The following is a 15,109-nucleotide window of genomic DNA, read 5'->3' on the forward strand; positions in this document are numbered from 1 at the left end:
CCATCTTATACCCACAGATCTTGTATCTGCAAATGGTAGCGCTCAGCTATTTAATGAGCTATTTGTGGTCAGAAACCAGTTGATAAAACTCCAAGTTGTACCAGGGGGCTTCAAAATTGAGCCAGTGTTATTGCAGACCGATGTTGAGAAAACTGCCCAGGATAAGGATCTCTTCTTTTTGTATAAAATACACAGGAGCCCTTGACAATAATAACAATCCTCGGTATAAACCTCACTCCTTGTTAACGACAAAGACCATGTCACCATAAATTCACTTAAAATGCAAACCCATAACATCTGGCATCCGTATGAGTAGTCCAGCATTGAATGTTGCTGTATTTTGTCTCTTTAATCCTTACTGACAGTTCTACCGCTCCAGCTACTTTGCAGCCATCTGGAAGATCATGACAAGGTTTTTGATTTAACTTTGTCCTATAAGACAACGCTATCCAGCTCAGCTTACATGTGCTAGGCAGTTTAAGACTTGTGGAAGAGTTAGCTTGCTTGCTTCTTGGCTGCGTGAAGCCCTTTTTAGCCCACTCTGCAGGGCTATGCAGGGGTAAGGGGACCTCAGTGTTCAGCGATACAAGGGGCTCGGGGATGGTCATCCTGCAGGGCACTGAAGGCCCCAGGGGCAGCAGGGGTGAAGGAGATGGTTATTTGCAAGGGACAAAAGGGGACAGGGTCTTTGCATGGTCCCTGCTCATCCAGACTCAGACCAAGACTTGGAGGGGAATGTCATTTCAGCCATCTTGTCCTAATAATGCTGCTGCCAGAGCATTCTTGCTGCTGGGCTCCAGAGACAAGGCTTGGTCCTGGAGTCGCGCAGGAGGACCCTCCGGCAAGGGCAAGGTGGTCAAGCCACAGTCCAGCGCCTCACACAGCCCATGACAGCAAGGGCAAACAAGCAGAGTAAGGACAGATGGACACAGCAGCTGCCATGCGGGACCAGGCCTACTGCCTTGTTGCACTGGGAAAAAATCAGAACCATTGCCTTTATGGCTGTCACAACATACTCTGATTGTCACGATTTGTCTCCCACCTTTTACACCAAAATAATTTTCTTTGCTCTTATTGGAGCTTTTAAATCGCAATTCCAGAATTCATGGTATGGTGAGACATATTAGGAGAAATAACATCTCCTTTTCTCTCTCATACAGGCTCGATTGCAAGATGGCACAAAATTGAAAAAGATGTGGTTTCAGAGGAACGTGTCCCACATGCTGTGTAAGCAGAGACCGCACCAGACGAGGCCGCAGTGCAGAGGGATATGAGATGAAGAGGGACTTGAGGGTGCTCAGCACCTTTCCACATCGCTGTCCTGCATTGCTGCGTTTAACTAGTCCAGATTCCACCATGTAATTTTGTTCTAATTTCTTGGTCATATTAAATACACTTATAAAGGAAAATGGCACAACAATAAAATCCATCCGGTGGAGTCCTTTTACCACACGTCTAGCTGTAATGTAATTACTCACATACCTAAGTAATTTATTTACATTTATTATATACTTAAAACATGAACTTTAGAAGAAATACTGAGTCACAATCGGTTGGATGGGGTGGGGATGGGATGCTTTCAGTCTGCCTTTAGCCATCTGCCTCTATCACCAGTGGAAAGAGGAAGAGGCACTTTTAGAGCAATTCATCCCATCCAAAACCAGCCCCTAAAACAAGCCTCAAACCTTTTTAAATGTGAAATATTTTCTCTGTGCAAGATTCAATGACATCAATTTTTCAGAATAATGCAATTCCCTGTGTTGTAGGCCAGAGGGGAAGACAGAGGCTCGTTGTAAAGCCTTAACAGGCCAGGTACAAGCAGTGCCGCATAAGCTTCCCATAGAACTGACCTCTGAGAGTTACGCAGATTTCTGTTCCTGCACCCTGAGCTTGGCAGAGTTAACAGCATTTCTAGATTTCTTTTTCTTACCTTTTGATACTTTAAAATTTGCACAGGCTGCTCACACTTTTTATGAGCGGAGCATGATGGAAAGCATTTTCTCAAAGGTCACCTTTACAACATGTCTAACCATGGATGAGACTCGAGGAGATTTCTATTGCTACATCAAATTCATAATCATTCATTTTAAGGCCAAGTGGGGTCATTAAGTAAGCAAGCCTTGCTTTGTGCATGACACAGGCTGCAGCATTTTCTATGTTCTTAAGTAGGATGAAGATTTTCACATTGACAACTGTGTAAGGATTTATTCCTTGCGTTCTTTAATCCTCCATGATTTGTTCCACTCTGCAGCCTTTCTCTTTCCCATTCCTTTTTCCCTCTGCTTGTCAAGCAGCAGGATTCTCACTGTTCCTTCTCCTTTACAAGGATCATTTGCTACTGCAGTGCCTGCAGCTGAGTCTTCATCTTCCTGATCCCTCTCCTCCAGTGACCTCCAGCACTTTCAAACTGCAGCTGAAAAAAGTTCTTTCCCTCTCTGCTTCTACCTCCCCCCATCACTGACGTTTACCTCATTTATAAGTGTGTGAGACGTCCTTATAGAGCACAGAGCTCCTACTGTGAGGCGCAGGATGAATTCAGTGCATGACACCAAATGAGATGATTTAACCTTAGATATCTTTTTAATAAACCTTTTATCTCAAAATAATTGTGCCATTATAGGTCATTGGAAAACAGTTCAAATAATTAGTTACAAAACTATGCAAAGACTGAACTATACATGTATATCTGTGTACAGATTTTGCTCTTAATATTTAATCACCTGTATGTAATAATAAATACTTGACTGACAAATCAGTTTCTACACAGCATTAAGGAATTTACTTTCAAACTCAGTTTTAGGTGCAGCATCAAACTTTCATTGTCACTAAAGCTGCGGCAGTATATTAATGATAATGTACATTAAGGCTGGCTCTGAAGGGGCAGCCAAAGAAGTTGTTAAAATATTGTAAGAGGTCTCCAGCTTCTGATGCGAATATTTGTGTTTTCTTCTTAAAAGGAATGAGACATTCATAAATTCTGTATGCCTGACTTTTATTTTTAACTGAGTATACAATTGGTTACAATAACCTATGCTTATCCTACAACTATCTTATGACTGATCGCACCTGGCAGCGTGTAGATGAAGAGCACCAAGAAGACAACGAGAACAAGTAGAATTATGCCGATGATGATGTACTTCTTGTAATTTCTCCAGATCAGGTGATACAAACACTTGAAAGGATTTACAAACCAAGAGAAGGATGTGTCTGGTCGGCTAAAGGGGAAGAAAGAAAAAGAGAAAAACTTTTGTAAAGGCAGATCCAGGCTACTTCCCACTGCAAAAATACATATTGAGTCTAAAAAGGACCTTTAACTCCAGGGAACTGACTAAAGAATTTGTAGGGAACTTCCATGAGTTTCATGTACTACAAGGTCACTCTTCTTCTTCCATCTGTCCCTGAGCCCAAGCTCCTCACGCCACTGGGAATGAAATTCCAGTTCATAACTACTCCAACTTAAGACAAGACATAGAGCTCAAAATTACGGACAAGATTGTGATAAATCCTAAAGAAGAAATGTAGACATCTTGAACTTGAGTTCAAAATCTTTCTAATCATTGCATGGAATTTAGCATTGCAAAAGGATTAATGAGCCACTACAAAATCTAATTGCTCAGTGATAGTCGTGGTACCATAACAGGCAGAGCCAGCTCAGGCCTGGCATACGGCCCCAAATGGTGTATTTTCAGAAGGAGTTTGAAAACAGGCCCCCTGAAAACAGGAGATGAGGTGAACCCCAGAATCCAGGTAGTTTGCCTGGGTACATAAAGGGAAGGAGAGCCACCTTCACCTGGTGGTGACTATCTGCACTTCACAGTCCTTACTGTGACCGACCAGTCACAGTCCTTAAGGACTTCACAGTCCTTACTGTGACCTCCTCTGGCATGCCACCCGGCTTGGGAGGTCACTGTGCCTCTAAATTCAACAGCCCTAACCCTGCGATGAGCTGAGGCAACATCCATCAGCTCTGTGTGATGGGATGACCTGACAAGTACGGTGGTGTGGAGCAACAGTAACACGAGCAAAATTGGGTGCAGGTTGTCTTTCTTATCCAATGTCACAGTAATTGTGCAGATGGTGCAGCAGTAAGGAGAATGAAATTAAGACCGAAGATCACAAAAAGCAGTGGTCATGTCTCACTCTAGAAAGCCATGTAAGGAATTTAAGCAATGTCTGAGTCAACTGGAGAATTCAGCATTCTGCATATGGAAGTGAATGCCAACATGACAGAAAGTCTGAAAATCTAAAAGGCCAACTGAATATCTTTTAACTAAAGACTGTGTTTTATACTGAGGTGGAAATGACTCAGAAATAAATCAACAAACAAGCCCTCCAGGTTAAAAGGAATTATTTAAAAATGGATACTGTGTAAAGAGCGAAACTTACTGAATCACAGACTTGAGTAACAAAGCCATTAATCTGCATGTTCCAACTACTTAAGAGCTTTTCATAACCTTTAAAAACAGGGCAAAAAAAGCCAACTGTCTCTCATTTAATTTGTTTTCTTTGCAACGCAGGCAATAGGATTCAGTACCAGCTATAGCAGTGTATTGGTTATAATAGAGAGCATCCGGAAAAGATCCCGTCTTGATCAGCAGAGACGAAGAGATGGATAACTTCACGGTGCTCTGGCCAGCAGGAAATTACACTGCATCTTCTATCTTATTTGCATGTTTCTCTTTAGTTCCCAGACGTTTATTCTTTGTATACCCTTTTTCTAGTACATTAAAGAGTCTGCTATTGTCTAGTAGCTCCTAGAAGATAATTTGGGTTTTGAAATTATTTCGTTTCTTAATTTAAAAACCTAATTACGCAAAACAATCTGAAAATTTCTCTGCTTCTCTGTGTGAGCCTACATGATTAGCAAAAAAAATGTGAACCTACAGTACTGGCATATAGATATGGAGGTCCTGACACAAAGCTCCTTGAGATACACTTCTTCCTGAGGAGAACTCATTTGAAGTGCAGAAACAGTTATCTGTTAGCACTCAGTTGATTTTGACTCCTCTGCATGTATGAACCACATATTCCATCACTCAGGGGCACTGAGCTGGTAAACTTAAATACCAGCTTTATGGAACTGAGGCATGCAATATCTTCAGCTACGAGTTTATTTTCTTTCCAGTAAGTGAGCATCTAGCTAATATAGTATTTACTATCCACATGCTGATAGGGCTTTAGTAACCTTGGGATTTATTTTGCCTAACTTTAAAACTTAGATGCCCAGCCTGGTCAGTCATATGGGCTGTCTGCATGTAGAGAGGAAGGACCTTCTGGAGGACAAAGAACCTTCTGTTCATCTTTTTCCCTAGCTCCCATCTTGAGATACGCATGTTAGGTAATTCAGATGACTCCCTCACCTGTACATAAGCAGATACAAAAGGAGCCTGAATGGCTTGCTTCTGAGATGAGTGATGTCAAGTGAGACTAGCCTCACCCTAATTTTAATTTAATTGAGGCATGCATCTCAATTAAGAGTCGAACTGGGTTGAGACATGTGTTGGATGAGGAGCCTCTCTGAGGTTCTTACTCAGTGCACTCTTGCACTCCTACTCAGTGCCAGTCCCGGAGGAACACTCTGGTTTTGTGGCTTCTGGGTTAAAACACCTCCAGGCTGGCTGTGCAGCAGAGAAGGGGCCACCAAGCTAGTGACAACCTTTTGACCCAACAGTACACTTGCGGATAAAATGCCCTTGAGGTGAAAATGCAGGGAGCCCTTGAGCCCCCAGCTGCCTGGTATTCATGGGCTGGGATGGAAAAAAAAATGAGAGGAAAATGAGAGGGTGCCTTTGCCCATCCTGTTGACAACCTTCTGGACATGTAATCTTTCTATTAAACGCTACGCTCCCTCTTAAAACTGCCTAGGCTGATTGCCTCCCAGCAGATGTATTTCAGAGCTATCACAGTCCTCTCTTCTCTGTAGTGCTTTAGTTTCTATTACTGGGAGCCTTTCAGACAGACATCTGTCAGACATAGCTCATCCTGCCTTTGCGTAAAGACGTTGGGTCAAATGATTGATTAAAGTCTTTCCAAGGCTAATTTTTAACAAGTCTAGTACCTCTAATTTTCAGGCTAAATTTATACCCTTTGTAGGGGTATTGGCAATTTCACCTTCATGCTGTTTTCTCCTTTTTCATGTTTATCTCAACATGTGTATCAAACCAACAAAATTAAACAGAATGTGCAGTGATTACCATTATGATTAGCAATTGATTTTTAGAAGTTTTGGTAGCAGGAAATATAACATCAATTTCTCTCTCTTTTTTTTTAAAACCTAGCTCATTACTTTAGTAGAACAAAGTACTTGAGCAAAAATAGATCAGAAGTACTTTTTTTCTGAATGTGAAAATCTCAGCCAATAATATTTTTTTAATGTGACAAATACCGAAAGACAAAATGCTCCTTCTAGATCATCTGCCTTCATTAAACCACTTAAAATGTCCTCATTAAAAATTCTTATGATGAAAAATAAGCATATTCATTCTCTGATTATGAAGTACAAAAAAATTAGAGGTAGATTTGTTAAAGTCATATTATTCTTGTATGACCTATTTTTGTGTTTTATGTGCCTTTATCTGCAAAAGATTAATTTATGCAAAAACAACTAGATGTATGTAGAGATCAGTTTTCCACTGATATGTAGCACCTAAGACACCTTTAAATGTGTGCAGATAATTCTTAGAATCATAGAATCATTTAGGTTGGAAAAGATCCTTAAGATCATCAACCGTTAACTCAACACTGCCGAGTGCACCACTAAACCATGTCCCTCACACCACATCTACACTTCTTTTAAATACCTCCAGGGATGGTGACTCAACCACTTCCCTGGGCAGCCTGTTCCAATGTTTGACAACCCTTTCGGTGAAGAAATTTTTCGTAATATCCAAAATTCTTTTTTCCTAATACTAAGACTCTGCCTCCTAATGATCATATTAAAAAACAACCTGAACACAGGAAATATTTCATACAGTCACTTTAAAGCACTTAAAAATTAATGGCTTATAGTTATCCTCTTAACATAGTAAATATAATCCATCTGATCTTTATTGGTGACCAAACCGAGGTGTTAGGTATATGCATAAGTTATGATGGTTTTTAAGAGGCTATCACATGGCAGGTCAGCTATGGAATGAGCTTGCGTGTGAACTCTAGCTGACCACAAACACGCAGCAATGCAATTTATTTGGGCTTACAGAGGAAGGCATTTCAGCTACCTGGAAGGTGCTGCCGGCTGCGAGTGCCAGCAGCCAGGCAATGCACAATTTGGACAAATGGCTTGCTCAAGGTTACAGCAGGAAAGAGGAGAAAAGCCAGGAGAGGTGTAAGAAGACCTGTTCTTCCCCATCTCCTCCTGAATGTCCCTGCCCCACCTTGTTTAATGGGTATGCTCTTACTCACTTGGGTTTTTCCAAGGGCTCGGGCTCCTTTCGAGCTTTGCCTACAGGATTCTTCTCAGCTTCTTCTGCTGTGACTAAGTGAAACTCAGCTTCCACCTTGCCCTGGATCAGAGAGATCATATGTAAGTATCCACTCCTGGGTTATTATCACTAAATCACAGCAGGGTACAGCTTGTGGAGAAATTATGGAATAAGCTGAGGGCGAAGAAACTTGACTGAAGAAAATAAGATGAAGTCTTTGCAGTTAAAGAGAAAGCACAAAGGAAAACCCAGGCACCAAATTCCTGGCTTATGCTCAAGGACAATGAGGAAAGAGAGGTAGGATGTTTTCTTCCAGACCCATAATGTATTTTCTGCTTCCTGTATTATAATGTAATTCATCTAAGAAGAGCTGTCTTCTACCTGACGCATGTCCTGGCACAGCTGAGTAGCCGAGCTGGAAGCTGCACTGCTGATGTGGACAAGGTGTAGCCCACCAAAGAGGGGAAATTCAGCCAGTCACAAGTGCTGGAGCACTTGAGCTGTGCGGTCTCAGCTCATGAAAGGAAGATGGCCAGAAACGAGATCTGTGTGCAGAAAATGTCATGCAGTCCCAGAGCTCTATTCAGGCTAAAAGAATAGCAGTCTGGCAGGTGGATTCAGAGTCAATTTTCTTGATGGATGGCCAGAAGATGATATGCAGAGCTGCGACAAAAGGGCAAATTTGTTCAGCACCAACTTACTGATAATTTCTAGAATTCAGAAAAGTCATAATGGGATATAATTTCTGGTTACTGCTTCTTTTCATTGTGACAACCCATTAAAGCCAGTTGAGTGACCGATAAAATATTATCACTTATAAAAGATCATGTCTGTTACATCTTGCAGTAGAAACATGTAATTTGAGATATTCAGACTCTTAGTATCAACTGTAACTTCTACTACGGATGTTAGAGCTTCCTAAATATGGGTTAGATATTTGCTTTTCCCTTGCACTCACAGCAACAAATCTGTTGTTATTTCCATCTGTGTTACGTTACAGAGACGTTCTCTCTTTTCCCTGTTTATCCAGGTGCGTTCCTCAGTACTTTCTCCACTATAAATTTAATTAGGCCAAATGAAAAAAAATTATGAAGATTTCAGAGATTTAAAGATTCCAGTAACAATTAAGAGTGGATAAATCAAATCAGCTTCATAAGATCTGTGATGGATTAATAACGGACAAATGGCTTTTCATGTTATTTGTTATTTTCCTACCCCATACCTTTGTGGATATCAAAAACTAAAGTGTTTAAAAAACCTATGGCCAGCAGCTGGGATTCAGGACAGAACTGGACTGAAAGAAGGATTCAGATGAAAGGGATCAATGTGTAAGACAAAGGGATCAAGAGATGAAAGTGGACTGGGAGAAAGAGAATCAATTGTATGAGAGCTGAGAGAATTAAGGTAAAGCAGGGATTTGCAAATGGAGCCCATCCACTAAAACCATGGAAAATACACAGTCACCTTCAATCTGATGAAGGCAACGAACTTGAAGATAGCACTTTTTGTTAAGGCATTCTTCTTGCTGGAAGGGATGGAAGGGTGAGGTTTAGGAAAACTCTTGGATAGTCAATGAAAGTCTAGAGAGGGAGGTAGATCCCCTAAAAAAGGGCCAAAGCAGGTGAATTTGTGGAGGGCTATACTACAGGAAGGCAGCTTGTAGCTCTTGGTCTGTGTCCTCACAGAGATCTGGATGGACCTAAAAAGACTCCAACCACACTAATCCCAGAACAGGGCTACAGGGATGTCTAGGTTCAGGTCCAAGCTCCCGAGGAGCTCTGTGGCCGCATGAGCAGATCAGCTCAGGTTTTCCTTCACTAGCTTACACAGCTCTGCTTCATGCTCTGTTTCATGCAGACATGCCCCAAAGACCATGTGCAGAGTTACCTATTGGGATGTATTTCATGCCTAGATACATGCAATCCACCTAGGAAACAGAGGAGCAGAGCTGTCTTTCACCTACGCTGAGGATCCCTATACTGCTGTAACAGCACAAAGGAGCCTTAAAGACAGGGGAAAATGAAGAAGTTGTGTTAAACACTGGGAATTTCACTGTAGCTCCAGATTATACACAGAAAACACTGCAACATTGTAAAAAGATGCTGCAGAAGAAAACCCTGAGATAAATGGCTAGGTACACGCTGAGTGAGATTTACACCCTGTTGGCAAGCCTTGTTACACTAGAGGCTTCAGGTAAATTAAAATTTTGTATCAGCATTTATATTCTTCTTAGGAGGATACTTCTGATATAACAAGTCTTGTAGAGTGTGCGGGAAGCTGCCACTGTCCTTTGCATTCCTTTATACCAGTTGTATCCTGCCACTAAACCAAAAAAAAAAACAAACCCAAATTGGCTTAGTGAGTACACTTCAGCAGGAAGAGGGGACTGTGGTCTTTCTGCTTGAGACGTGTCACTAGCAAGGAGAGTAATGGTAGAATCTACAATCTGTTCTTTGACCCTGGTTGAAGTGAGAAATAAATAGAAAATAAATAAATAGGCAGGTAAGATTCCTCCCAGGATTTCCTCAACTGACATAAAGTTGGCTGGAAACACCTGATTTTCCACTCTACCCATCCAGTGTGCTGGGAGATGAACAGTAGAAGAAAGCAAAGAAAAAGTACAAAGAGCTCTGGCTGCCTGGGATTATCTGAACCATATTTATGGGGGACCACTGAAACATTTGGAGGAGCCCTAGGGATTGCCAGTGGCGATTGTTCTTCAGATACTACACCCAAGATCAGCATCTGTCTGCCTCAGGACCTCAGTCCAGAGAAAAGCTGTTCATCTGTAGTGAGCTGCCTACCGTGAGCTCCCCAGCCTTGATGAAAGGCCACCAGCCTCTGACACGCTTCTGCTGAAATATGGAGATCTTGTTTTCTTCACTTGCTGCCACAACCATGCCTAGGTCACAGCTCTTGGCTGTCTTTGCTGCTCGAGGGAACCCATTCAGGTTCAATTCAAGAGTGCCTGGAGGGAGAAGTAATGTGACAACACTCAGAGGCCAGACAGATGTGAACGCATTCAAACAGCAGCTTCCAGATGGGATACATGGAGCAATGCAGCAGCCTGGGCTCAGGCTTCACAGCTGGGGATCTCCCTCTACTGTCAGCCATTCATTTGTATTGTCCTGGCATCGTCTCATCCGAGTTCCTAATTATTCCCTCTCCAAGAAATACATGTTTGCAACATGGCGCCTCAGAGAAAGACAACCAAAAGTTGGGTCTCAGATGCCGCTCTGTACATACCTCTACAAAATATAGGCCTGGTAAGACCTGAGGTGAAGTTCAGGCAGATCCATTGCATACTTACCCAAGAAATCATCGGAAGAGAGTCTTTCAAAGTCCCACACCTGAAGGACCAACTCAGCAGGTACTTTGCGCTCTGTCTTTTCCAAGGAGAATATGTTTTCTCTTTTACTAACTACCATTTGTTTCTCTGCTGGGAGATAGTGGAACGGGAACACAAAGCGCCAGTTGAAGTTGCCCTCTCCTGTCAAGGAGTTGTAATGTACGTCTGTCTCCTGCTTGTCCTCTTCCAGGCCCTTTATCCACCTATGGCAAGTAGATAGTGGAATACACTGCTGACACCAGGGGAGCTGGAGTTGTGGTTGTTGTTATTCAGCTACAGGCATGAAAATTTACTAATTCCTCCCTAATCAGTGTGAGGTAACACACTGTTCAGGACTGTGACACATAGTGACAGCCCTGGCTCTGGGATCTCGGCTACTTCTGAGCCATGGCACAGCAGCAATGGCCAGCGATGACCAACATTTGAGAGTACGAACATGACTTTTATTTAGATCAGATCCCAAAATACCAGTTGGCCATTTACTGTTGGCTAAGATGTCTGTCTTCTTTGGGAGAGGCAAAGACAGCATCAGTGATTCATCCATTACTAATCACCTCGTAGCCATGTTGTGCCACACTAATAAATTCTGTGTCAATGACCCAATACTGATTTAAGTGATCAGTATTAGAGTCTAAATTGTTTGCAGTTGCTGTTTTGGGGTATAAACATGGCATAAATACGGCTGGGGAAGTCTCTCTGGTTTTTCTTGTGATTTCTTCTTGGTTTCTGCTACAGTGTGCACAACATCTGATGTGCAATGCCATGTTACAAAAGGACAATGCTTTCCTAAACATAATCTTCTCTTCTGAAGTGGTAATGATCCAGCTAGGTAAGTTTTAGTTCTGAAGATTATTTATCACAGCTTGAGTAAAGATTAGCATTTTTGTGCTGCATCCAAAGAGTGGCTTTTCCCCTGCAAGCCCCATTATTTCAAAAAGGAATTGGGAAAAACAGTAACCATCCCAAGCACGGCACTGCCCGCAGTGCAAATCCATGCCTGGTGACAGATTCAGTGCCAAGTGCACTGTCTGAACATAATGAGATTTGTGTCTTCATCACTAAGGCACAGAAGCAAAAAGTTACCCGCTCCTGGCTCTCCCTGTCAGACCGCTCTGGCATTGATAGTGAAGTTCTCATGTTATCACACAGCTCAGCACAAAGGCTGGCTCCCTATTTAATTCCTTAATTTTGCCCTCTCAGAGCTACTCCACTGCTGCTCTGAACACGTTAGTTTATTGATAGGTTGGATATATCTGTGTGAACAGCAGTGATTTCAGAGTAGCTCCTCTCAGGGAACTGCAAGGAGAGGTTTGCTCAGCCAGGGTGTGCAATAACCGCACTTGCAGCCCGCTGGGGTCCATACATGGGTATTAGTGCCCTCTTCACCCAGGCTAATATTGCCTGCTCCAAAGGAGTGGAACCACTCCTGGTACCCCACACAGCTTGGTCAGAGCTCACACAGGTTTCCCTGGTAAAATGCACTTGGATATACCCTACACAGGACTAAGAGCTGTTACCAGACTGCCCTGTCCTTACGCTTACTTTGGATTTCATATTATGTTCACATGATTTTCAGAACCTGCAAAGTGCAAAGAATCTTCTCTTCCCTGCTCCATCAGCCCCAGTGCTGCCTCCTCCATCTCTTTGCATCTGGTCATTGGCAATTTTCATAAAAACAGGCTTTTATGAAAATTCATTTTTCCATATGCCTAGTGCTCCACAAATTCTGATTTTTCCAGGACTCCGCAATGACACAATTCATGCTGGCATATTAATCTCACTGTCTAGTAGTGGACACATAGCAAGAAATCTAAGGCAAATCTCTCACCTGAGATTTCCAATACTTCCTACTGCCACCTAGGCCATCGTTTCCCCCCACTCCTCTCTGGTACCTGCTCAGAAGCAGAAAGGGCAAAGCCGTACTGCAAACGGGCAAGTAATTTTAAGAAGTAACCTGCTACAATCTCAGAAAAGAACTGGTTTAAATGTCAAACTCACCTTTCACTCTCTCTCTTTTCATTTTATTTATGTGAAATCCTTCCCATTTACTGATTATCCCAGTAACATCTCTGCAGCTGTGACAAGCGTTTTGTCTGCAGCAGAAAGGAGATGGAGAACAAGCCTACGCGATGTTCTCCCCAGCACGGACATACTCATCCACCCACACATGCTCCCCACATGAGGTTAGAAAATAATTCCCACAGAAATAGCCTGGCAAACACCAGATTTCTTCTTTCTAATGTGGTCACAATTCCATTTTCCCTGATTATTTCATAACTCTCTGCATCCATGTAACCCCTAACAGTTCAAATTCTGTAAGTGTTTGATCACTTTTGCTAAACCATGGGCTTGGTTCTCTTCTTACAACAAATCTGTCTAAGCAGGAGGCAAGGACTAGTGTCATTTTAAAGTTACTTGATTTTAAGAGGGGAAAAAAAGGAGGGGGGAAGAAAAGAAGTATCCATGACAAATGAGTAATTTGGGCAGGCATTTAGAGCAAAGTGCCAAGGTTACAGAAATAGCTTATTGAATATTCTCACAACATAATTATCTGCTTTTTGAATGAAATATTACTTGGCCTTTTGAAGTCGTGAAGAACTTACCCTTTTACATAGATATCACTTGATTTTTGCCCTGTAAAGATGTTTTCATCTTCTAGAATTACATCCTCTGTGTTCCAGATTATTACCCTCAGTTCATAGCTGAAAAAGAAAAGAAAGGAGGCCTGTGTGTACTCAAGCTCTGGTCAGACACTAATGTAACCCTCTATGCAACCATGCATTTATAAAGTGAGAAACGTTGTATTTCTGTGAAACTCTTAAAATAGCATCAGCCTCAGGCCCCTTCTGTTTACAAGAGGGTATAGTGATAGAGTGGGGATGGTGGCTCCTCTCAGCTCTTGGAGTGTGCTGGACAACAGCAGGGTCACTGCCAGCATCAGAGGGATGGAAAATTCCTTGCTTTTTATGTGCCTGTTCCTTTTCAATTCTCTTCACAAAAATGCTGCAGTGAAACAAGGCAAAGTTGATCTGAGCAACATCATCAGAGCAGCCTCCAAAACAGTGAGCAGCTTGCTAATAAAAACCACAGATCCTTGGGAGGTGTTTTTCAGAAGAAATCATAGAATCATAGAATGGTTCAGGTTGGAAGGGACCTTTAAAGGCCATCTAGTCCAACCCCCCTGCAGTAAGCAGGGACATCTTCGACTAGATCAGGTTGCTCAGAGCCTCATTAAGTCTGGCCTTGAATGTCTCCAGGGATGGGGCCTCCACCACCTCTCTGGGCAACCTGGGCCAGCGTCTCACCACCCTCAGTGGAAAGAACGTCTTCCTAATGTCTAATAAACCTGCCCTGCTCTAGTTTAAAACCATTGCCCCCCATCCTATCGCTACATGCCCTTGCAAACAGCCCCTCCCCAGCTTTCTTGTAGGCCCCCTTCAGGGACTGGAAGGGGCTCTAAGGTCTCCCCGGAGCCTTCTCTTCTCCAGGCTGGACAACCCCAACTATCTCAGCCTGTCCTCATAGGAAAAGTGCTCCAGCCCTTGGATCATCTTCGTGGCCCTCCTCTGGATGCACTCCAACAGGTCCATGTCCTTCTTGTGCCTAAAAATATTGTATTTGGTGCAATCCAGCGCATTAAAAGGGAAAAGAATCACTGCTTAGAGATATTTTCATTTAAGCAAGTGTAATTGTCTTCAGAAGCAACAGTAAAAGGAATTAGAGCTTTCCCATCCATTCCACTCCCTATATACAGACATTTCTGGTGGTCTTCCAAAGCTCTAGAAGCTTGAACTGAAATACAGATGTCGCAAGTGACATAAAAAATTGATACTCAAAAATTTGTGCACGCCTTGAGTCATTGGGAAAAGGTTCTTCACTGAGAGGGTGGTGGGTCACTGAAGCAGACTCCCCATGGAAGTGGTCACAGCACCAAGCCTGTCAGAGTTCAAGTTCAAATATGCATTTGTTGGCAAAATGTGTAACTTGTGTTTGCATGTTGACTTTCTTTCTCATAATTAATGGTTTGACAATATTTTTCTCTGCTTTTGTAGACTACAAAAATGGCAGTGACATTTTGGTTTTGTGGGTATGATTATTTTTAAATCTTTTGGGCTTGGAAAATGCTTGTTGTTAAGGATCTTTACAGAAAGTTCTGATCTGAAGAAAGTAATTGCTACATAGACTTATTTTTGTCAAATCCTGGCTTTTGTAAAAGGAAAGGAAAAGAAACACAGTTTTATTACATCGTTTCTTGTTCAAACATAAATAATAGAGGAATAGTACCTGATGCTGCTTCAGACATAAAATTCTCAGGAAAGGCCTTACTAAAATATTGGAA

At 42.3% G+C, this 15,109-nt stretch overlaps 1 protein-coding gene across 1 annotated transcript in view; it reads right to left on the reverse strand.

Annotated features, from left to right (window-relative positions):
• Positions 1–2,690: 2,690 nt before the first annotated feature.
• FER1L6 (fer-1 like family member 6) overlaps positions 2,691–15,109 on the reverse strand; it is a 93,625-nt gene continuing 81,206 nt past the window's right edge. The window contains exons 37-41 of the mRNA XM_054193519.1: positions 13,374–13,472; positions 10,732–10,973; positions 10,226–10,389; positions 7,402–7,502; positions 2,691–3,215 (exon numbers count right to left, since the gene is read on the reverse strand). Coding sequence (XP_054049494.1) covers positions 3,035–3,215; positions 7,402–7,502; positions 10,226–10,389; positions 10,732–10,973; positions 13,374–13,472 — 787 coding nt within the window. The 3' untranslated portion in view covers positions 2,691–3,034. The remainder of the gene's footprint in view (positions 3,216–7,401; positions 7,503–10,225; positions 10,390–10,731; positions 10,974–13,373; positions 13,473–15,109) is intronic.

This window comes from Rissa tridactyla, chromosome 2, assembly GCF_028500815.1.
Source record: "Rissa tridactyla isolate bRisTri1 chromosome 2, bRisTri1.patW.cur.20221130, whole genome shotgun sequence".
NCBI classification, from domain to species: Eukaryota; Metazoa; Chordata; class Aves; order Charadriiformes; family Laridae; genus Rissa; species Rissa tridactyla.